The 23,246-nt window shown below is 31.0% G+C and overlaps 1 protein-coding gene across 5 annotated transcripts in view; it reads left to right on the top strand.

The window, feature by feature from the left end:
• The first annotated feature begins 501 nt into the window (after positions 1-501).
• LOC106465706 (methylcrotonoyl-CoA carboxylase beta chain, mitochondrial-like) overlaps positions 502-23,246 on the top strand; it is a 27,388-nt gene continuing 4,643 nt past the window's right edge. Inside the window, exons 1-10 of one of the 5 annotated variants that reach the window (XM_013925944.2) lie at positions 502-550; positions 7,545-7,671; positions 8,927-9,203; positions 10,449-10,627; positions 11,563-11,643; positions 13,524-13,702; positions 14,868-15,057; positions 16,238-16,329; positions 16,809-16,966; positions 22,120-22,229. In XM_013925944.2, the coding sequence (XP_013781398.2) occupies positions 531-550; positions 7,545-7,671; positions 8,927-9,203; positions 10,449-10,627; positions 11,563-11,643; positions 13,524-13,702; positions 14,868-15,057; positions 16,238-16,329; positions 16,809-16,966; positions 22,120-22,229 (1,413 nt within the window). In that variant the 5' untranslated portion in view covers positions 502-530. Of the gene's footprint in view, positions 579-679; positions 754-820; positions 901-1,389; positions 2,347-7,544; positions 7,672-8,926; positions 9,204-10,448; positions 10,628-11,562; positions 11,644-13,523; positions 13,703-14,867; positions 15,058-16,237; positions 16,330-16,808; positions 16,967-22,119; positions 22,230-23,246 lie in introns of those variants that run through there. The other 4 variants (XM_022393628.1, XM_022393627.1, XM_022393630.1 and 1 more) reach the window with 4 other exon arrangements.

Here is a 23,246-nt window from a genome sequence, read left to right as displayed (position 1 = left end):
CCTCTACTTATAGCCATGGAATCAGTAGTATTTAGAAACCTCTACATGTATCCATCCATCAAGTAATACTGCAATAGTAATAATTTTGGACACATCATGTGCAAAAGAAGATAATAGTTTTGTTCTTTTTTTTTAGGTATTATGCCAAATTACGATTTATATAATTTATATATATATATACATTATGTAATAAAAGCTCGTTTTTCAACATTGTGATGTAGTCATATATTTCCGATAAGCTTCTGTATCTAGTGGATATTTTAAAAATACAAAGCACTACGTTTCTTTATACAGTTAATTATTATATTAAAAAAAAACATGCATGATTCATGAATATTGATGTAATGTTAAAAATAAAATAAAATATTCTTATATCTAAACTTATTTATAGTAGTGTCTACCAAAATATGAAAATTTATGTTTTAGTTAGTTACCAACATCTAACTTAATTAGTAAATATAACAGTGTGAATAGTTAGAGGTATAAATATTTAGTATTCTGAATTTATCACCAGATGTAGAGTGAAATGTATGGGTGGATTCTTTTATCTGTAAGTATATGCTTGAAAACTTCTTATGGTGAGTGCAATGTTATTATGAAAAAGTGTCAAGCATTAGAAAATAAATAGAAGTGATTATAGCACTTGTTTAAAAACATTCGAAATGTTATGATTGAACGTGATAAATTTTACAACGATAGTGTTTTGCACTAGTTTACATCAATGTGCAGACGGCGGGGTAACTCTACACTATGGTACGGTATAGTGTAAACGTCTACACTCATATCCTGGTTCATGGTACACCTTGAGTGTTATTTGTGATATATTAGTATATGGTAGAAACTACGTTGTTGTCACTGGCGCAGTACAAGTTTTTGCGATACTGGAGTACGATACGATATGTGAGTCTATGTGTATGAGTATGACTCTGAGGGAGTATACTTTGTGAATAAAAAGGATATTTGTAAAACTAAAAGTAAAAGCATGAAAATACGATACCCATTATTCAATTTATTGGTCAGTCTACTTTTTGGTCATAGGTTTTGTTGTAAATACAGAAGCTATGTATCAATATTTGTATTAAGTAGTTTATTTGGACTATCACCACGTTTATTTTAGTTTTTTAATGCACAATCTTTCGGTTCAATTACCTAAGCCTTCTATAGGTGCGAGACGTTTAATAAACAACGGGATCTAACGGAACAATTTTTTTTTGTAATTGAACCGAAAGCTTGTGTATTAAAAAAACAGAAAACAAAAACATGGTGATAGTCCAAATAAACTACTTAATACAAATATGAGTACTCCATTAAAAGCCTGCAAAGTTACTTAATTATTAATATTTATATGTTTTAGTGTCTGTGTTGCAGCAGCTTGAATTGTGATATTACCTTATTAGACAAGTATATAGCTACAGTGTGAACTAGAGTAGAAAATAAAATTGAGGAAGAAACTTTCTTGTTCGGTTTTATTTACTGAAACACGGATTTATCCCATCAAATTACTATATCCTAAGATTCCTGATTTCTTAACATTGAGAAAAAGGCACAACTAACTAATGGACTCTGTTTATCTGGTCACTAATACAACAGCAAGAATGGATTAGTACCAGCTAGAGTTAGGCCTAGACCTACATCTAATGTTGAAGATTTTTGTGATGAGATTGAGAATTGCGGAAAATGCAATACCACTGTTAATGTAAGAGATGTGGCACTGAATTGTGAAACATGTGATCAATGATTACATTGTAAATGTATTATTATTTAAGGTTAGTAAGGAGTAATTTAAAGCTGTTGCCCTTATTCAAAGTTAAAGATGAGGTAAGATGATTTTTGTGAAACTTGTGGTGATAAAGTTCTAATCAGGTGTTAGAAAAATTAAAGATCTAGAAGTAAGATTGGATGATATTGAGGATAAAATTGAAGAAACTCTTGAGAATATAGCAGACGAGTATTTAAATGAACACTTTGAGAGAGAGAAGAGGAAAGTCAATATTATGATATTTGGTATTAAAGAAGCCTCAGATGTAAGAAATGATCAGACTAGACTGGGTTATTACTTAAATCAAATATGTGGCTTACATGAAGGTATATCTCCAGACTTTTAGATAAAAGCTGTTCCAATTGAGAAAATATTCAGAATAGATAAGAAAAAAAAAAGGGCAATTTCAATTTTAGGCCCAGATCCATCTGCTTAAAACATTTGGAACCAAAGATGAAACACCCAATTCTTAATGCTGCCAAACTTATCAAAAGTGAATTTAAGAAGAAGGTGTTTATTGTTCCTGATCTTCCTATGAAACAACATGAAATGTCAAAGAAATGAACTGAGAGACAGAAAATGCAAAGGTGAGACAAATATAGGGGGCAGAAATAATAAGGTGGTCAAAATTAAAACTGGTGTAAGTGCACAAAAGCCTTTGGATATCCAAAAAACTAATAAGTCCCAACTCTGCTATACTAGCTTGTAGTTCAGTTAAAGAAAGTAACATATAATGTTGGTACACCAATGCCGAAAGTCTATTAAATAAGATGAATAAATTAAAGATATGAATAACAAATGAAAAACCAGATATTATTGCAATTAATGAAGGCTGGCTGACTGATCATGTAGAGGATAGTCAACTGAACATAAATGGTTATACAATGATGATGAAAGATAGTACCGAATTAATGGGGGATTAGTTATATATATATATAAAACATAATATTAACTTTGAGCTAAACGATTACTTGAATAACCCCTTGTTTGATGAGTCTCTGTGGCTGATTTTAGTTTTAGATGGTAATAGAGTGGTCTTTTGTTTTAACTGCTGGAGCTGATAATGATAACTTACTCTTTGAGCAGTTAAACAAAGTGGTGTCTTTAAATTGTGAACACATATTTTAACATGCCAAATGTAGACTGGGACAATATTCAGGGTGTGGGCAATGCAAATTCCCTCTGAAATAAATTTGTTGAGTGCTTGGAAGATGGATATATGTATCAGCATATATGTGAATTTACAGAGCTTATGGAAGTAATATTCCCAGCCTGCTAGATTTAGTGATAATGAAAAACTATGTAGAAATATATAATCTAAATATTATTGACCTCATGGGAAAGAGTAACCATGCAATGACTTTTTTGTTTCCGAGTTGAGCAACAGTTGACCCCCTCCCCCAAGCATGAAAAACTAAATTATTACAAATGTAATGAAGATAATATAAAATTAATGCTAGATGTGGACTGGGATGCATTGCTTGTAGATAAAAATATAGAAGAAACATGGACTATTTTTAGTAATAAATACAGTAATTGTGTCAATGTATATGTACCAAAGTATGACAGCAATAATAAAGAAAAAATGAAACCCCTATGGTTTAATACAGAGGCTGCTAAAGCTGTCAGGGACAAGACTTGTGCTTGGCAAAGATTTAAACTTAGGAAATCTAGAAGAAATTATAAAGAATATGTAAAACAGAGAAATAAATAAGCAATAATTACAAGAGAATAAAATGTAAATTTGAAAAACCTTGTTAAAGGTATGAAGACTAATAAGAGATCTTTCTACAAATATGTAAACAGAAAGAAGAACATCAAAAAACCTATCAACAGGTTAGTTAACATTAATGGAGATCTGACACAGAATAGTGAGGAAACAGCATTGGTGCTTAATGAATATTTTGTATCTGTGTTTAAGAAAGAACTGTATGAGGATGTTTTAATTTTGAGTGATGCTGCATAGTCTTTGTATGGGACTGAAGAAAATAACCGAGTACATATGGTAAATGATGATAGTCGCAGCCGAAACGAAATTTTAGGTTTGGTCGTAAATGAAGGTGAGGTGTTTCAGTTGATGAAGCAGATAAATGAATTCAAAGCCATAGGACTTGATAATATTCATCCAAAAATACAGAAATTGGCAGCAGATCAACTAACAACACCCTTAATAATAATTTGTAACAAGTCCATAGAGTCAGCAAAACTAACATGTGAGAGAAGATCTGCTATTATGACTGTAATTCATAAGAAGGGAGACAAGAAACTTGAATCAAATTATAGACCAATTTCTCTCACTTCACAGGTGGTTGAATTATTGGAGAAAGTTATTAGAAAAAGGATAATGGACCAACTTGACGGTTAAATATAATTTCAGACTTGCAACGTGGTTTTGTACCAAAAAGATCATGTCTTATTAATCTAATTGAAATCTTGGAAGGCTGGACTTATAATGAGAGTGCACCATTTGATGTTATATTTCTTGACTTTAGCAAAGCATTTGATTCTGTCCCACGTATAAGATTACTACTTAAGTTAAAAGTTACAGGAAATATCTATAATTGGAGTGATGCATATCTCATTAATAGATTTCAATGTGTCTCAGTCAACAGAGAAAAGTCTGGGTGGAAGAAGGTTATTAGTGGTGTTCCCCAGGACCGATCTTGTTTGCTATATTCATTAATGATCTACCTAAAAAAAATATCAAATCATCATGTAAAATTTTTGCTGATGGTTCTAAAATATATATAAATCGTTAAGAACTAAAGATCAGGTTAAACAATTAAGGTCCAATCTCAAGATATTAACAAATTGGTCAAAGGAGTGGATGTTGAATTTTAATATTGAAAAGTGTAAGGTTATGCATTCGAGAATAAGTAATTCCAAGAAAGATTATTTCGTGAATCGGGTTAAGCTTACTGTTACAGATACTGAAAAAGATTTAGGGATATTACATTCTTCAGACATGAAAGTCCAGTGTCATATTTCAGAAGTTACTAGGAAGGCCAACCAAACTCTTGGAATCATAAGATCTTCCATTGAGTTTCTGGATTGTTAGACAGTTTTGATATTATATAAAATCTATGTAAGACCACATTTGGAGAATGCTGTACAAGCTTGGTCACCATACCTAAAAAAAAAAGATATTGATGTCTCAGAAAGAGTCGCACAACTGGTTCCTGAGCTAAAGGATAAAGCATATGAAAAGGGACTGAAGAGATTAAATCTAACTACACTGGAGGAGAGAATGCATAATAAAGACCTTTAAGATTATCAAGAGATTTGAAAATATAAATGCTGAAAAATTATTTATAATGAATCTAAGGGACCCAGCAAAAGTATACAAAAAACATTGTAAAAAGGAAATAAGAAGAAATCTCTATACACAAAGAGTTGTAAACAAATGAAATGAAATAGTCAATCATAATAGAGATATTCTGGTGGCAATGTTGATGAATGCTTTTAAGAACAAGTATGATAAATATTAAAGACTGTCAATCTCCAGCATCTAATTGTTAAAGAAAAGAAATAAGTATAAATAGTGATAAACTTTACATTGTTATTTGTGGAGAGGCAGGCAACAAGCACTAATAAGTGCACTCAAACTCACTTATTATTGTTACTGTACTGTGTTGTAGTTTTGTTACTTTTTTTTTGCACAATGTAATATTGTAGAAAAGAATTATAAATAATTTAGTAACTGAAAATTTTAAATGAGCTGAATTCCAGCATTTTTGTGATAAGCAATGATCTTTCTGCACCGGGAAAAACTTTTGTAAATAGGAATAACTAACAGAAGAATTAAGTGTCTGAATGAGAAATTAAAACTGTCTACTACACGACAATGTTTGATTTAGTTGAAGATCTGTATTCTTGAGAGTTTTTCAATAATATTTAATAATCTACTAAATTTCTGTTTTTGATGTTTCTATTGTAATATATTAACAGCCAGGAATTCCATCGTATGGTATGCATAATATTTTGATCATATTATATGCTATGAAGAGAGTCAAAGTTATATTTTTAGTATCTTGTTACTATCATTAAGTGCACTGAGTTGCAGTTATTTATATTTTGTTGTATATGTTAGTACAAGTCTGAACTTGATCAGTCACTGAAATTTTTGACAAAATCACACTTGGCATTTTCACATCACTGGATCGTGAGTTTACTAAAATTTTGGTGACTGACTGATTTTAGGATATAGTACTATAATATATGTATTTTTACCACTATGTAGTTGTTAATATTGTCTTATCAGTTAGTATTGAAGTTTTTTATGGTGTAGTGTCATCTTGTAATAGAGGCAGTAGTAGTGTATATCATCTGATTCTTTTAATATTTTCAATTTCTTTCTTAGAAGGTTACTTTTCTTTTTATTGTCTTGTTGTTTGTAAAACAGTCCATAAAGAAGAATTGTACCCAAAGTTTTGAGTTAAATAAGACACTTTTTTTTAAATTTTAAGTTCAAAGTTTATGGTGAAAATATGAAGAAAAAAACTTTAAAAGGTGTAAGATAATAGTAGGCCATTCTCCATTTCTGTATACCTAAGGAGCAAAAATTAATGCAACGTAACTATTGTCTTCCATATACCTACTTACCTATGAAATAGAATAAACTATTAACTATGTATCAGCACTTGAGTTGGGCATTAATTTAATCAATTGATTATCTATAAGCACCAGTTACATCGATCAGTGTTGCACAAAATGATAATTTGATTGAAAATTGCAATTAAATTGATTAACCTCCTGCAAATAATCAATTTATGTTTCTGATTATTACTGTTTTTGATTATTCTAATTGTCCATGTTGTTGAAATATTGCCATTATGACTTCTCATTATTATTTTTATCTAATTCATTGATTATTTTAATGAGTTATGACACTCGTGAATTAAGCTGAACAACTAATCAAAATTTTTACTATTTCCACTTATTTCAATTATCCAAGCCTCATGTGAGAATGGTGACTTAAATAAAAAGTTCTTCTGCTTAAGTGAGCTACAATTCTTTTAATTGACTGTAATAGGGTGCTATTGCAATGAAAGCTTTCTGTTTGTAGCTACATTAATATCACACGTTGCGTCAAATACTTGTATATACAAAACATGTATTTGTTTAAAAATTTTAAAAACAGGATTACTGTTCTATACAATGTATTTTTAAATTACATATACATTTTTTATTTCATTTGTATGTTTTCAATCAAATATAAAATAGTACTATCAAAGGATCAAACCTGTTTTTCTTTTTTTTGGTAATATGTTCTGGACATTCAAAGGACAAAAATCCACCTTTTGTTACAGCCTTAAATTATATGTTAATTTCTTAGAATTGTGTTAAAGGTATCTTCTGTTTGTAGAATTTTGTTTGAAGATAAATGTCTGAACTTTTAATAAGTTAATACACTCTTAGTTTATATATAGTAGAGACAACTGATATGGGTACTAAAAATGTTTATTTGAAAACAAGTAACAATGTTTCGACCTGCTTGGGTCATCAAGAGGGTTCTTAATCTGATAATGACCTAAGCAGTTTAAAACAGATCCTTTTTGTGTTTTTAAATAAAAGTTTTCAATGCCCACATCAGTTGTTTCTACTGTATATTTACTACAAGTGGTTCCTCAAACATCATAAACTATTAGTTTCATGAAAGGGTTAATGAAAATTTAGAAAATGAGTAACTAGGTTTACTTTCTCACTAGCTTATTCTGAAAACCACTTTCCAGTTATTTTTTTTCCCTTTTTGTTTAGGATTAATATAGGATATTTTTTTTAAAAGCATATGCAAATTCAGTATGAAAACTGTTGCCGGTCACCTGATGAAGAGAATGAGATTGTCACAGGCTGTAAAATCATTACAGCTCTTTCCAGGGAGATGTGTTTCGACGTTTAACAAGCATTTCAAGGTATTAAGTTGATTTTATAGAAACTGACATTCATTTGTGTATTTAAATGTTTTATTGTATATGTATCTTTCGATCTCTGAGATTGAATTTAAATTTTTTTAACAGTACCATATTTTTGGACAAGTGTGTGTGTAGGTTTGATCCAGTTTATATATACATAAAATTTATGGACAATAAGAGGCCTGTTGGTCCATCTGGCCATCCTGTCTACTAAACTAAATTAAAAAAATAAAACTCAAAGCCAGCCCTTGTTATTCAAATATTTATTGAGCCTTCCCTTAAACTCCTTTAAATTAACTGAATCAACCACATCTGAAGGCAACCCATTCCAAAGAGTAACTACTCTTTTAGAAAAATAAAACTGTCTTAGCTGACGATGACTCCTACTGTGCCAAAATATATATTTCTTTTCCTTTAGTCCTACCATTCTTACCATTAAATATGAAGAAAGATGATGCATCAACACTATCAGTTCCCCTAACACCTTAGTCAGATCCCCTTTTAACTCTTTAGGTTTAGTTAATTGTTATTATATGTACAGGTATACACATATTTGCCAACTGACATCATACAAATGCTACTTAGCTGTCCCAGATTCAGTTCATTAAAACCTCCAGCTGACCTAGCACATTATAACCTCAAGCAGACATCGTATACTTACTGCTTAGCTGTTCCAGACTGAGCACATTACAGCCTCCATCTGACATTACACATACTGCTTGGAAATACAATACCAGGTAAATCATTGATCTAAGCAAATATTAAGCTGGTTTACCAACTCAGATGGATCCAATGAATAGACAATCACTACTGGATGCCTCAGCATAAAAAAATCACGATAATAAAAAGTAACTATGACCAATATGTGAACTGGAGACTCTCAGTGTCACAGTAGCTTTCTATGGGTGATGCTCTGTCAGTTGAGCTAACAGATCTCAAGATCCAACCAAGTATCTTTTCACTACACTCCTTTTAAGGACCATAAATGTACATTACAGTTTCATTATGAAATATTTATCTTATATTCTGCATTATAAAATAATTATTTAAATTTTGTGTTTGAAGATTAAAGAAAAAGCTTGAGCTCTATCTCTTGTTCAGAAATTCTGAAACTCAGACAAAGGTTAGATTTTCCTTGAACTACTTTATGTAGCCATTCAGATACATCATTATCATTTTGTATATATGTATAATATTTATTTTTATATAGTGTAATGTGATAGGTTTTCTTCCTCTTTTTTTTTTTCCCCTCAAGATGCTGAAAGGTGAAGTGGACACAAAGAATCAACAGTATATAAAGGGTCTTGAACACTCAATGACTTTGAAACAACAGATTCAGTCTATACTCAGTAAAGTGAAGAGTGGTGGGGGTGAGAAAGCCATTCATCGACACACAATTGTGAATAAAAAAATTTTTGTTAGAGAGCGACTAAAAATGCTGTTTGATGAAGACTGCGAATTTCTGGAGATTGGTGCTTTAGCTGGTCTCAGAATGAATTATGGTGATGTGCCTGCAGCTGGTCTGGTACTTGGTAATTTACTTTCGTAACATTACATGTATCTATGAAAAAGTAAAGTGATTTCTGTAGGATTATTGTTAAAGATTACTTGTGTATTTAGTACATATACTTTTAAGTGTCTAGGTAAATAATTTATTAACGGGAAATTTTTATGTGCATTTTCCAGCAATTAAAATATTAATTTGACGTGCAACAAAATGACAGTCGACAGAAGAGTGGGTCTTAGAACTTTCTACAGTCAAACCTTATATATATTCGTTAAAATATTAGTTTGATTATGAATTGAACTTTTTAAAAATATCTGTGGCAAAGGAATAATGTTAGATAAGTTATTTATCTCATTTACCATAAATCTAATGCTAATTGTATGGCTTTTGCAATACCCGACTCTTCATGACAAAAAATGTAAGTTGAAATGCCACCATGTAAAACCATCTAGGAACCATGCTAAGTAATATAATTTCAGAATATCAAGTGCAGAAATGGAATATTCTGGTAAAAGACTTGATTTGTTTAATGAAAACATTGACAGTCTAATGTGTATAAGAGAACCTAGCAACAAATAACATTTAGCTGTATTATGAAATACAGCGTATAAGGAGCTTTATATTGTTCTTAGTGGTACCATGAATCAAAGATAAAGAAATTTTATAAAAATTATCAGCTACAGTGTCATAGAATCTAAAATGCGTATAACTTGTTAAAATTGGTGCGAGGGAAAAATAATTGTGTGGGTAATGTTTGATTGAGCCTATGCAGGTCTTGGCAAAATTGAGTTTCAGCAATTCTGGGCAGGAAAAAAGTGTTGTCATTTGCTCACCACTTTGTAAAAATGGTTTTGTGGCCAATTGTAAATGCAATGGAAGACTGATCTTTCATAGTTAACTCTTTTTCTTTTAGGGATACATCAAATACTTAGTATTTGCTACATATTTAAATAACTTGGAAGATTTGAAAGAGAGAATCGCACCACCTGTGCAAGTGGAAATCCTAAAAAATGTGAGTCTCAATTTGAGTGAAAAAAGTAACATTGCGTTGCGACCTATGAGTGTGCACATTTAGAACAGCTGTAACAGAAGGATTTGGAAAACTTCCCATTGATGGTGCATGACTTACATCTCTTTATGTACAGTACTCCAAATTTCAACTTTATAAAATCAATATATTTAACTTTAATAAACTGCATTACAAGAATTAATATTTATATGTATCCATATAGTATCATTTGGATAGTGATATTATCTTAATTTTTTGTAGGTATTGGAAAAATACATGGAAAATGGGGTATTGTTGCTGCAAATGATGGCACGGTAAAGGGAGGAGCTATGTTTCCTGTTACTGTTGCAAAAATGCTTCGAGCTCAACGACTAGCCCTTCAAAATTTCCTTCCTACTGTATACCTTGTAGACAGTGGTGGTGGATTTCTTACTCATCAGGTAATATTGTTACATTCGTTGTCTGCTTAATCCTTGTGTTAATGGATATTTCCTTTTGAAGAAGAAGACTGACAGTTAGCAAGAAGTTGTAAATAAAATAACTGAGAATAAAAGGCTTTGCAGATTGGACTTTTGTAAACTTGCTTTGCTTGCAAAGATCCACAAAAAAAAATATGTATATTTTTTAATAGATTTAATATTTTCAACAAATTAAAAAAAAGGTGATAAATTTACAGTTATTTTTATGTTAGTCTAAATATGAAATTAGATAACATTATTTCATATTTCTGGTTTACAACAAAATATTATAAATTTTCTTAATGTCTCTTAATAATTCTTTCATCTTGCAGGGATATTGAAACCAAAATAACCATGTTAATTTTATATTGGTACTTCAAAAATTTCAAAGGTTTTATTAACTAAGTGCAACTTGTCAAGCTGGAAAAACAAAGTTTAATAAAAAAATCACATCAGTTTTTAGTAAGATCGGTGTTTGTTAATAGTGTTAAGTGTAAGTAGCTTATTTTGCTGTAAGTTTTAAAATCGTTTACATGTAAACTGGCAGCATACAACATGGTAGAAACTGACTTATGATAACATAAAATTTCAAAAAACTACCGACCAGTAGCAGAAGTAAAAGTTAAGAGGTGTAGAGGTGAATGCATTCCATGCATATTTAATTGTATGTTTATAGATCTCCACTATTAAATTCTTTGAGATTACGTATGTTAATTATATTAAAATTTGTTGTTATGTAGTACTTTATGGGATGATATAGTTTTTCTGACACTGTTTTTGTTATGGCAACCGTAGACAATGATACATAGGAGTTTCAGACTATAGAACAGCGTATTGTTGAAATTTTGTCCATGTTGTAATTATGAAGATTTTGTGATTGATTAATTCTAGAAATATTTCATTCTTGTGCAAACTAGGCCGAGTTGTTTCCAGATCAGGATCATGGAGGTCGTGTATTCAGAAATGAAGCTGTTTTAGCATCCAGAGGCATTCCTCAGGCATGTATAAGTAATATAACTTTTTGTAATACATTGATACTTTTTTCTCATTAGATGATTTAAGGTACATAGAAAATGCATAATTGTATAACATATTTTAAGAATCCAAAGTTCAATCTTGTAAACTCATTTAATGTTATTTTCTAGTTCTTCAGCCTATGGAAAGTAATAAAGTTAAAACAAAAAAAACATTATTTACAATAGCCAAGTGGCTTACCTGTACAAGTAAGGCAGAAAGTAAAATTAAACATTAAAATTTAATGTTATTTTCTAGTTCTTCAGCCTATGGAAAGTAATAAAGTTAAAACAAAAAAAAATTATTTACAATAGCCAAGTGGCTTACCTGTACAAGTAAGGCAGAAAGTAAAATTAAACATTAAAATTTAATGTTATTTTCTAGTTCTTCAGCCTATGGAAAGTAATAAAGTTAAAACAAAAAAAAAACATTATTTACAATAGCCAAGTGGCTTACCTGTACAAGTAAGGCAGAAAGTAAAATTAAACATTAAAATTCTGAAAGTAGCACAAACTTCACTTGCTAGGCTTAAGTTTTCAGTAGGAAGACTTCAAGATTGTCTTTCATGATGCTTTGTCTGTTGTGGTTAATAACTTGCAGGTGTTTCTTGTACAAGACTGTTTTTTTCTTCAGTTACTCAACATGTGCAGCATGTGATTAATCTAGTTATTGTGATGTCAGAATATATCATTTTAGCTTGTGTGTTCATGAGGATACAATAACTTTCAGGTGTTTCTTGTGCAAGACTATGTTTCCTTCAGTTACTCAACATGTGCAACATGTGATTAATCTAGTTATTGTGATGTCAGAATATATCAGTTCAGCTTATGTGTTCATGAGGATACAATAACTTTCAGGTGTTTCTTGTGCAAGACTGTTTCCTTCAGTTACTCAACATGAGGAGAAACTTTACTCTTTCATTCTGTTCAGTTGGTTCCAGCTGGTTAAAGATACTGTTAATTATCATAGATCGTTTTTAAAAACAACCAAAAATAAGACATTACTGTTCTGGTAAATGTATGTGTTTTACATAATCTGTTGTGATTGTATTATACTCTTTTTTTTTTTCCAATCACACTTTCGTATTTAATTATTAAGTTTACTTCTTTGTAAATAATTTCTTCCTATTTGTTTTATTTGTTTTTTTTTTCATCACATTTTCATGTTAATTATTAAGTTTACTTCTTTGTAAATAATTTCTTCCTATTTGTTTTATTTATGTTTTTTTTTTCATCACACTTTCATGTTACGTTTACTTCTTGGTAAATAATTTCTTCCTATTTGTCTTATGTTTTTTTCCAATCACACTTTCGTGTTACGTTTACTTCTTGGTAAATAATTTCTTCCTATTTGTTTTATTTATCTTTTTTTGTATCAAACATAGTTTCACTAGTGTACGTTGTTTGAGCTACCTATACGTGTATGTTAATTCATGAGAGACTGAGAAATATAAACTTGGCCTGGTTAAAACTTTTTTCAAACTTCTTGAAAAATGCTGTATGTAAGAAGTTTTAAGATCTTTAAAAACCGTTTGCAGTATATGAATAAAATTGCAGTTTTTTTTTTTTAACGAAACTGTCATTCACCCAACACAAAATGCTCTAATCATGTGAGAAAGTTATCTAAAAATTATTGTTGGTTTAATGTGTATCATACACGTGTGTGTACAGAGGTATGCTGAACTAGAATGTTTGAAACTGTTGAAGGATTTTATTTTGTGTATTGGTATGCTTCTTCACTTCCTTGGGGCATGAAAAAAAAGTGTCGAACTGAAAAACGTAAATACATAAATGGTTTCACTTAAGTCTGTACAACGTTGCACAATTGAAAAAAGATTATTACTTTCATTTTCATTCTACTTAAGATCTCTGTTGTATGTGGTCCTTGCACTGCTGGAGGAGCATATTGTCCAACTATGACACAAGAGGCAATCATTGTGAAAGGAATCGGAACATTATACCTTGGAGGACCTCCTCTTGTGAAGGCTGCAATTCAGGAGGAAGTTACTGAAGAGGAACTTGGGGGTGCTGACCTCCATTGTAGGTGTGTTTGTGTGTATCAGACATGTTATTACAGGTTAAAAGCACCATCTATGTACTGACGTGAATTCATCGTAAAAATATACTACTGTTATTATATTTGCGTTTGGAGATGCCGTTTGTCAGCATCTTGTTTTTAAGAATCAAATGTTGTACAAGTTGCTAAAAGTAATGCTGTAACCTCGGAGTAATGGCTGGATCACATGCTCGCCCTTTCAGTCGTGGGGGTGTTATAATGTGACGGTAAATCCCACTATTAGTTATTGTGATGTCAGAATATATCGGTTCAGCTTATGTGTTCGTGAGGATACATAATTTTATTCTCCAAGTTCTATCCAAGCTGTTCAAACAAGGAAATTAGTTATGATCTATGCTGTCTCATTACTGTGACATTCACAAGAGTTATTTGTGTACAAGAAAAATGTAAATATAACATCTGAAAACCATTTCTGTGGTATAGGCTTTGAGAGCCTTCTATGTAAAACCATAAGCAAAAGTACCTGTCCCCAGTGATGGGAAAAGTTTAAGTTAATTTATAAAGTTAAATTGTTTCATGGACTTTGCAAAGGTTAATTGTGTTACACTGTTGGTTTTACTCAGAGCCAAAGCTCTAAGTTACTTATACCACTCACCGTGAAAAGTAATTGTTGAGCATTTCAGTCATGCTAAGAGCCGCTCAACAATAACGTACGGTAAAATCTACATTTTTATTCTTTAAGCTACGTCACATTTTGAAATGTGGATGATAGTGAGATTAATTCCTAACAATTCAGTGTAGAATATCCTGCTTGCGAAATAAAATTTGACATCAACATTATTCTTGCCTGTTCTCCCATCGTTTCAAAAGTGAATGTTGAGCTTTGTCTGCATGCACAGCTTTTCATAAAATGGGAGACAGATGAATGCTCAGACAGACACCATGTTTTGCAATGTACATAAAATTGTAAGGTTCTTCTTATTAAGTAATTATTTTATTTTCTAAAAATAAGGTAAGTCATTATCATAATTAGAGACAAAAATTAAAAAACTAGTTTAAGACTTTTCACACAGACAGTAAAGTTTTATATCAAAATTTTAAAATCAGTGTATTCACTTAATATAAATTTGCTTTAATTCAAAATGTAATACTTGAAATAAACTCGTGTAACAGTTACTTCCAAAATTTTAAGGTTGAGTGGTTGTCTTGACTATTATGCGGAGAATGAAGAAGAAGCCCTAAGTGTGTGTCGAGACATTTTTCTCACACTGAATATGGAAAACATTCAAACCGACAAGTCATATTCCCAACCAGTTTTTTCAGTTGAAGAGTTGCCAGGTCTTGCAGGACAGAAATCTATTGCCAAAGATGATTTGTACAAGGTAAGAAAACATTTGAGGATGTCAGTAGTGATGATGAAATATACGCGTTACTATGTGTACATGGGTGTTGTTATAGAAACCTCTCCAGTTTTCTACATTAGGCAGTATCAGAAAATATCTTATTATAGTGATCAGGCTAACTAATTCTGAACGTGTTCAAATTTTAATTGGTTATTAATGTTTCTTTGTATTATGGCCAGGTGGTTAGGGCACTCGACTCGCAATCTGTGGGTCGTGGGTTCGAATCCCCGGCACATCAAACATGCTCGCCCTTTCAGCCATGGGGGTGTTATAATATGACGGTCAATCCCAATATTCGTTGGTAAAAGAGTAGCCCAAGAGTTGGCAGTTGGTGGTGATGACTAGCTGCCTTCCCTCTAGTCTTACACTGCTAAATTAGGGACGGCTAGCGCAGATAGCCCTCGTGTAGCTTTGCGGGAAATTCATAACAAACGAAACCAAACCTTTGTATTATTTAACTTCACGGAAGAAAATTTTTATAGCACGCATATAGAGAATAGGTGCAACATACCTGTGCATATTTGTAACACACAAGGTCAGAATTCATTAGATAAGCAAGTAAAATAGTTTTATAAAACTTAAAAGTTTCTGTTTTGAAACGTAGTTGTATACAGATGTAGAATTGGCATACTTTTACTGCTCATGTACTGTACACCTTTCGTTGTACCACATTCCCAGTTTATATGTATATTTATATGTATGTGTCTTTAAACAAATGTAATTTTTTACAGCCATAACAACTTCATTCTGCTTTTCCATTAATCATTTATTATTTAATAAATGCCCTCAGTTTTAGGCATAATACTATAGTAACAAAATGGTATTTAAGTGTCATTGTATTTTAACAAGAGTTTTATGGAGTCTCTAAGTTAAGCCTTTAATTTCATAGCTAGAATGTTTTAAAAACTGGGGATGATTACTGAGAGTTAGTTGCATTCATTTTTATAGATAGAAAATCTTAGATTAGTAGAGATAAATAGATGAGGAAATAAGATTGTTAGTAAATGTCTTTAGTCATCTTATTAAAATGTGGTAATCAGTTTAGCTAATTATCAGGAACTTAGAATTCCTCTAACCTCTTTAATAGAACTTGTTGAGCAACATAATGAGAATTTAAGACTGATTTTTGATTAAATCTTATTTATTTTTATTTTATCAGATACTAGCTAGATTGTTAGATGGCAGCGTGTTTCAGGAATTCAAAGAACAATATGGCTCAAATTTAATTACTGGATTTGGCAACATTCACGGGTACGTCTCGATATTTTAAGCGATAACTATTTAAAGATTGATGCTCTCATCGATTAATGTATGAAAAACCTGCTACTAGCGGGAGTGTAAATATTTTAATATTATTTTCTGTTAGTTCCAAAAAATAATGGGTGATAATCATACTAGTATTCATTCACTTTTCCACTAATTTGACCCAGTTTTTGACTGTTGAAACTTTGCATCTTTATGCTAAATCTTGTCGTACACATCATGCTAGACAATACAAGACTAATGTGCCTTATATTGGGTGGAAAAGTTTTCTTTTCGTAACAGTTTTTACATAGATTTATGGTAAAATCCAGTACTTTGTCTCTCTCTCTCTAATACAGATGAAAATGGTATTCGTATAGTCAGAAATTCATTTTCATGATGTTTTATAATTTTGTTTTATTGAATATGTCATCATGTTTCTTCTTAAGTGAAAAACCATTGAAAAGTATGAACATGATTTCTGCTAGGTTTTTGGTTGGTATTCTTGCTAACTGTGGTCCAGTTAGTTCAGCAGATGCATTGAAAGGCTCACATTTCATACAGCTGTGCAATCACCGAGAAATTCCACTCGTTTTTCTTCAGAATTTTGCTAGTCAAGATTTTCCTGAAAGTGGCTTAGAAAAAGGTGAATTTTGTATGATTTTATCTTTACATTTAAACTTCTTGCAACTGTCTGGGTACATAGGACATTTAACTCTTTCTGTATGACTGGGTCAAAGTTTAATTAAAAGTTGTTATTATAGTATTTCAGTGTACATGGCATAATAATGTTTTTATACTTCAGATTTTTGTATAATATAAGTTTTACTTTCTTGGTTTGAAAAGGAAGTATTTAAAAAAAATATCTCAAGTCTTCTGTGTCACATGATTTACCTGCTCTGAATTCTCCATTATGATGCTAGATCTTCTCTAATGTAGTTTTCTGAGTGTCCGACCAATTAGAAACACAAACTATAGATAACTAGAGGCTTGAATTTAAAATCTGAACCTTGTATCTTCTTGCTTTGCTTAGATATCAGAAAAATGATCAAACTTACCTGAGAAGCCCCTCCCCCTCTTGTCTGTCTTTTTATACTCTTTGCTAATAATTCTTACAAGGTTGATGGACATGTTTATAACCAATATAAAGAGCTTTTACTCCTCTATAGTAATCTTGGAGAGCCATCATTTAGATTTTCAGTATAAACTGTTAGTTAGCAGAAGTATTTTATTTTGATGATTGTAATTATTTGCTCCCAGCACTTAGATTTTTGTAATCTATTTATGGCTTATTTAGGAAGCCAGATAAGTTATAGTAATTTTGGGATATTCTATTCTAGTGCTTGATGTATTTTTTGTATTCTAAAATGCATGAATTTTTATTTGAACAACTAAGTTAATGAAAAAAGTGAGGTCAAGCACAGTTACGCTTGCATTGTGTAAAGATCATGCTGGTCACACACACTGTGTGTGTGTGATGTTTGCAATAGATGGTTAATGGGCTCTTACTGTGATTTATTGCTTTTGATGGAGGATGGTAGTCCAAAGTACAGGCAATAAGACCATAAAATTAAAAGAGAACAGACAGGAAAAAATTAACAGTTGAAAAAACCTGAAATTCTTGCAAAACAATGCATTCAAAGAAGAAATAAAGGTATCGCTCATATTATTTCATATTTTTCAACTTTTCATTTCACAGTACATTGATGGTCTCACTGCAGTTAATGTTGAGGTAAATAACAGAAAATATAAAGTTTTACTGAAAATTTTTGATATTTATTTAGAAGATTCTAGAGGTTATAAAAATTCAATATAAAATCCATAAGATGAAAAGAAATATTTTTATCCTTAGCATGAAAATCACTTTTCCCTCATACTGAATCAATAAATATTTTGTAAGTTCATAGACAAATCTTTAATAGAAATACTTTATTTAAAAAAACCTTAAAAGTTAACTAAATTTCATAAAGATACACTGGATAAGTTAAAAGTTATAGTATGTATAGTTGCACACTTACAAGGTGGGTCAAATTGACCCACTTCATATAAAATGAATTAAGTCTTCCACCACCAGCTGAGTCTATAGTATTGTAAAATCTTTTACTTAAGACTCCAACAACGTTTGATTGCTTATTTGATCTGACTTGCTTATTGTGAAACAATTTTATTTGCCAAAGAAGGGATCCATGATGAGAAACAGATGAGTTATTGAGTGCCTAATTCTTTAAAGAACTTACAACAGTATTATATAAAGTTGTAGTTTAAATAATCTTTTTAATTTGGCTATTAGATATATGTGATATATTTTATGCAGTTCAACCGATGTATAAAGTTTTTTATAGAATTTCTGCTTCACTTGCAGATTTTTATGGCCTCTAAAAGATTTTGAGAAAAGAGAACAACTTGTTTTTTTATTTAAAAAAAAAACAAACTTTTATCACCCTCAGTGCTTCATCTTATGGCTTCTTAGGGAGGGTAATACCCTAAAGGAGGCATTTGTGCACAAGTTTCATATAAAGAAAGAGAAGAGAGAACAGCTATTTTTTCCACAGTCTTTTTTTTTTCCCGAGCCTCCTACTCTGATTGGAATTTTACTGAGTTTTGAGGTGGAATGTAAAGTTTTTCAGTGGTTTTAACAAAAGGATAGTGATGACAATTTATCACCATGTTTGATTATCACAGTATGCCGTACATTATTTGTAAAACAGTTATAACAGCTCTGTACAGTTCAATAATGTTTAATAGATTTTGTTATTTAAAAAAAAAAATGTATTAAACTTGGTTTCATAATTAGCACATCGTATACGACATCTTCTTTAAACTATAAGCTTATATATATGGAATTTTCGTTTAAAGCACTTACATTACTAATTCTTTCTTGCCTTGTTACATTGAAGATCACGTATATTTTGTCTTTGGTGCTTAATTAATTTGTATATATCATTATACATGTCTCTTTATAAGACAGTCAGCTTTTTCTGTAATGTCTCATACTGTTGCAGTTATGGAATCTTATACTTCAGTAACTTACCAGGAACTCTTAAACCATTAGTTTTTCATCAGATATAATGTTATCTTAATATTTTCTCTGATATTTTTTTCTGTGTGATTACTAATGAAGCATTTAATTGAAAATATTTCTTTTTCAATGGCTATTTATTTGTCTTGAGAACTTCTCATTGAACAGAATGAGTCGAAGCAGACTCACAGTAACATATTTCTTGTAGAAGCCTGAGTGTATGTTCGTCTATAGTAACTAATGCGTTAAACTGAATTTCTCTTGGAAACTAGTATTATTGGTTTAAAGGTACAAAATTCATTATCTAATTTGTTTTATTCTTGGGTCTAAAGTGGTCGGAATTCAAAGCACTGCCATTGCTCTTTACATTGTAAATATACTTGGGAATGTAGACCTTTTCTCAGATTTCACAGAATTGTGTCAGGTTAATTCTCTGAAGATTCTTTATGAGTTAAGTAGTGTTTAAAAAAGAATCTATTTAGATTATATAAAACAAATCTGTTACTGTTTTACATGTCAGTCTTTGCCCTTTATAAATTCTCATTGTATGTTTCTAATGAACATCTTCATTCAGACATTTTTACCTCTGGTGGTTGAAAATCTTTTGTACTTGGTTTTTCTGGGAAAGGAAGTTTGAAGGCCTTTATCCACAGGCCTTTGCAGCACTTTATCCACAGCAAATTGCCTCAGTTCTGTTTATAACTTTGTTTGTTTTTTTTGTGGGAGCTTTTTTTTTCCACTATATTTATAAATCTTTCTATATTTTTTGTTTATTTGTTGAATTATCTGATATTTTTGCCTAAAAACGAAAACGAAAAGTACGTATATCAATTAAAAGGCAAGGAACCAACAGCAATAGTTCTAAACAAAGATCATTGACCCTTTAGACATGCCTGTCGCTGTATGTGGTTTGAATTTCCTGCTAGAAATGTGAATCGAGAGCTCAAAATCAAAGAGAAAGAGTAATCTGTACAGATGATGCTCTTAGCTGCCGATTCATATCCAACATGGCGTACGTTGCAATTCGAAATATTGGTAATATTTGTAGTTGATAATTGTTTAATTTTTATTAGAAAATGGATCCAAAGTGGCATCAAATCGCTCCAGTGTTTTCATACTTGAGGAGAGAATTGAACTTGCGCAAACTGATGATGATTCTGGCTCTGAACCAGAATTATCTGTTGATGATTTTGAAAAACAAAATATGCACTTGAAGGGTTAAGATCTATGATTTATTTTATTCGTGTAAGAAACTTCTTTTGTCTCAGTGTCTCTTGAATAATAACCAGTGAGAGGACAAAATTACTGGACAGAGTACCCTTTACTGCACTCCGTGAAATATTTCTCAATAAATTAATCCTATTTGAAAGTCAAGAAGTATTCAGCTTATACAGTTTAAAACAGTTATGTTCACCAGAATTATGAAGTTATTAATGAATACACGAGTTTTTGTACTTACTACCCATTCTATTGGTGGAGGACACAAAAATCCGGCAACAGTTTATACTTGTATGGTGAGGATAATTCACCACATTCAAGGAGGTGCAACGTAAAACAGGACATGAAACTAACTAGTTTAGCTTTGGAACCAACAATTTGAAGGATTCAAAGCATAATTATTGTAAATCTCTTTACTTTAATCTTCAGTAAAGAATTAAACAAATGTTGTAATGAACCGTCAAAAACGTTTTTCGTTAATACAAACTTTTTCTTTTACCTTGGAAAAAAATAGATGTCTTTAAGCAGTATGTCTTCATGACAAGGTACCTGGATTGCCAAATCTCATTAGAAATTAAAAGTTTTATTTTCTGAGTTTTTTTTTTAAAGTAATGTATGAAATCATGACACTAGATATCCATCACTGGAACAATTTTACACTTATGTGCCAAATGTTAAAAGATGCATTATTGATAATTTTGAGCTGTGTTAAAGAAATTCCTGGGTTCTGGTTTATTTTTCTTGAAGCTTATATTAATCATTAAAAAAAATGTATGTATGTATGTCTTAGTATTTGTAGATGCGCTGATGTGGTGTTTCGTGACTAGGATTTACTAAGGAATTCTGTCAAACACTATAAATTGTGATTGTGCTCTTTGGACTTTCCTCCTTTCCAATGTAGGTTGTCACAAATATTTCATCCGGTGCATATCATCCTGAATCAATCTGTTTGGCTCCCTTTTCTGATCTCTACACCCAGTGTTGTTTTCTGTTTGTCGTATGTTTAGAGGTAAGAATGCTTTAATGTGTAATTAGCATTAAAATAAAATTCAGTCAGATGATAACTTAATATCATGTTCTTGCATGGAGGTTGTTTTTGTTGTTGATTCAAAACTTGTGACTTGACTAGAAATTATTAACCGTAATTAGGGGTGGATAGCAGCTGATGAGTAGAAATGTACAGGCCTCAGCTAATGTGCATCAGTTGGGTCAGAGTTCAAGGTCAGAAGTCATATTGGTATGATGTAGCACAGAGTGAAAGGAACTCTCAACTTTTTGGATTAAATGTAACCTACCAGGTAGCATACTGAGCAGGAACCAGACAGTTTTAGTTTAGAAGTCTACTAATACCTATTTCATATAAAAAAAAATTTTTTGTTTGCTTTCAAGTATTTTGGAGTTGTGTTACGTTTGTTATTCAGTCTATGTTAACATCAAGTAATACGATATTCAGAGGTTTACTTAAGTCTAGACGTTTATCATCACGTCACTAGTGAGGAGTAAACTGTAGTTCTTCAGTATTGTTTTTAATATTCATTTATTTGTAATCATTATTCATACAGGATTGGTACTTAAAGACAGAGCAAATATGATAGCTGCCCATGCATGTGCTACCGTTCCAAAAATTACAATCAATATGGGAGGCTCAGTGGGAGATCATGACTTTATAATGGTATGTAAAGTTGGAAATACAAAGATTGAAAATGTTTTTAATACTTTTTTACAAAAAAAAACAACTAATCGCACTCCAGAAAAAAAAAGATTTATTCAAATCCGGTGTTTTAGCTCATACCTTTCACAAGATCTCGTACAAATAAAAACTGATAACTGAAAGGAACACATACAACAGTTAAAAACTGACTTAACAATAGTAATGTCAGATGTTATCACATGCAAGTTAAAAGTTATAAGAATGACTAAGGGAGAGAAAATTGTGAGATATCTAACAAGCTGTCGATTAGTTCTTTTTTGTAAAAGTGGTTTCAGTCATCCAGTCTGCTCTGTAAAGTTTAAAAACTGATACATTTTTAATACTTTTTAAAGCTATTGAAATATTTTTATTTACAGAGGTATGTGGAATTTTTTAATACTTTTTTTTTCTATCTTCTGATATTGTGGCTTTCTCTACCACTAAATTTTAAACTATGTAATGTTTCCTATTGGGTGAATAGCTTTTTACAAGTAGTGCAGCAGTTAAATATAGGCATGATGGGTAATTCAAATAATTTTGAATCACAAAAGTTTATTATTTACATATATGTTAGATTACAGATACATCACACTTTATTACTTTTAATAATATGGAACAGATACTTACGAGACTACAGTCAATAAACTGGTAATAATATATTACTGAAGAAGATGCAGGTTTGCTATTCGTTGAAAAGTTTTACCATTTTGCCTACGACTGGGCAACTAACTTGATTAATGATTACTTACGAGCATCAATTACATTGATCTGTGTCACATAAAATAATCGATTAATCAAAATAATGATTACATTGGTTGAAGTCACGAAAATTATCAATTAATCGAAATTTGTTTTCTGATTATTTCAATTATTCAAATAATCAAAATATTGCCATTATTGTTTCTCATTAGTATTTTCAATTAATTCAAGGTTATGACGTTGTAACGTCGAAACATGTAGAGTCGTCAACTTTTTTGAAGGCCATAGATAGGCCTAAAT

This window comes from Limulus polyphemus, unplaced genomic scaffold (assembly GCF_000517525.1).
Source record: "Limulus polyphemus unplaced genomic scaffold, Limulus_polyphemus-2.1.2 Scaffold2026, whole genome shotgun sequence".
NCBI classification, from domain to species: Eukaryota; Metazoa; Arthropoda; class Merostomata; order Xiphosura; family Limulidae; genus Limulus; species Limulus polyphemus.
Note: the sequence above shows the minus strand (reverse complement) of the source record. Positions and strands in the feature narration are given on the sequence as shown.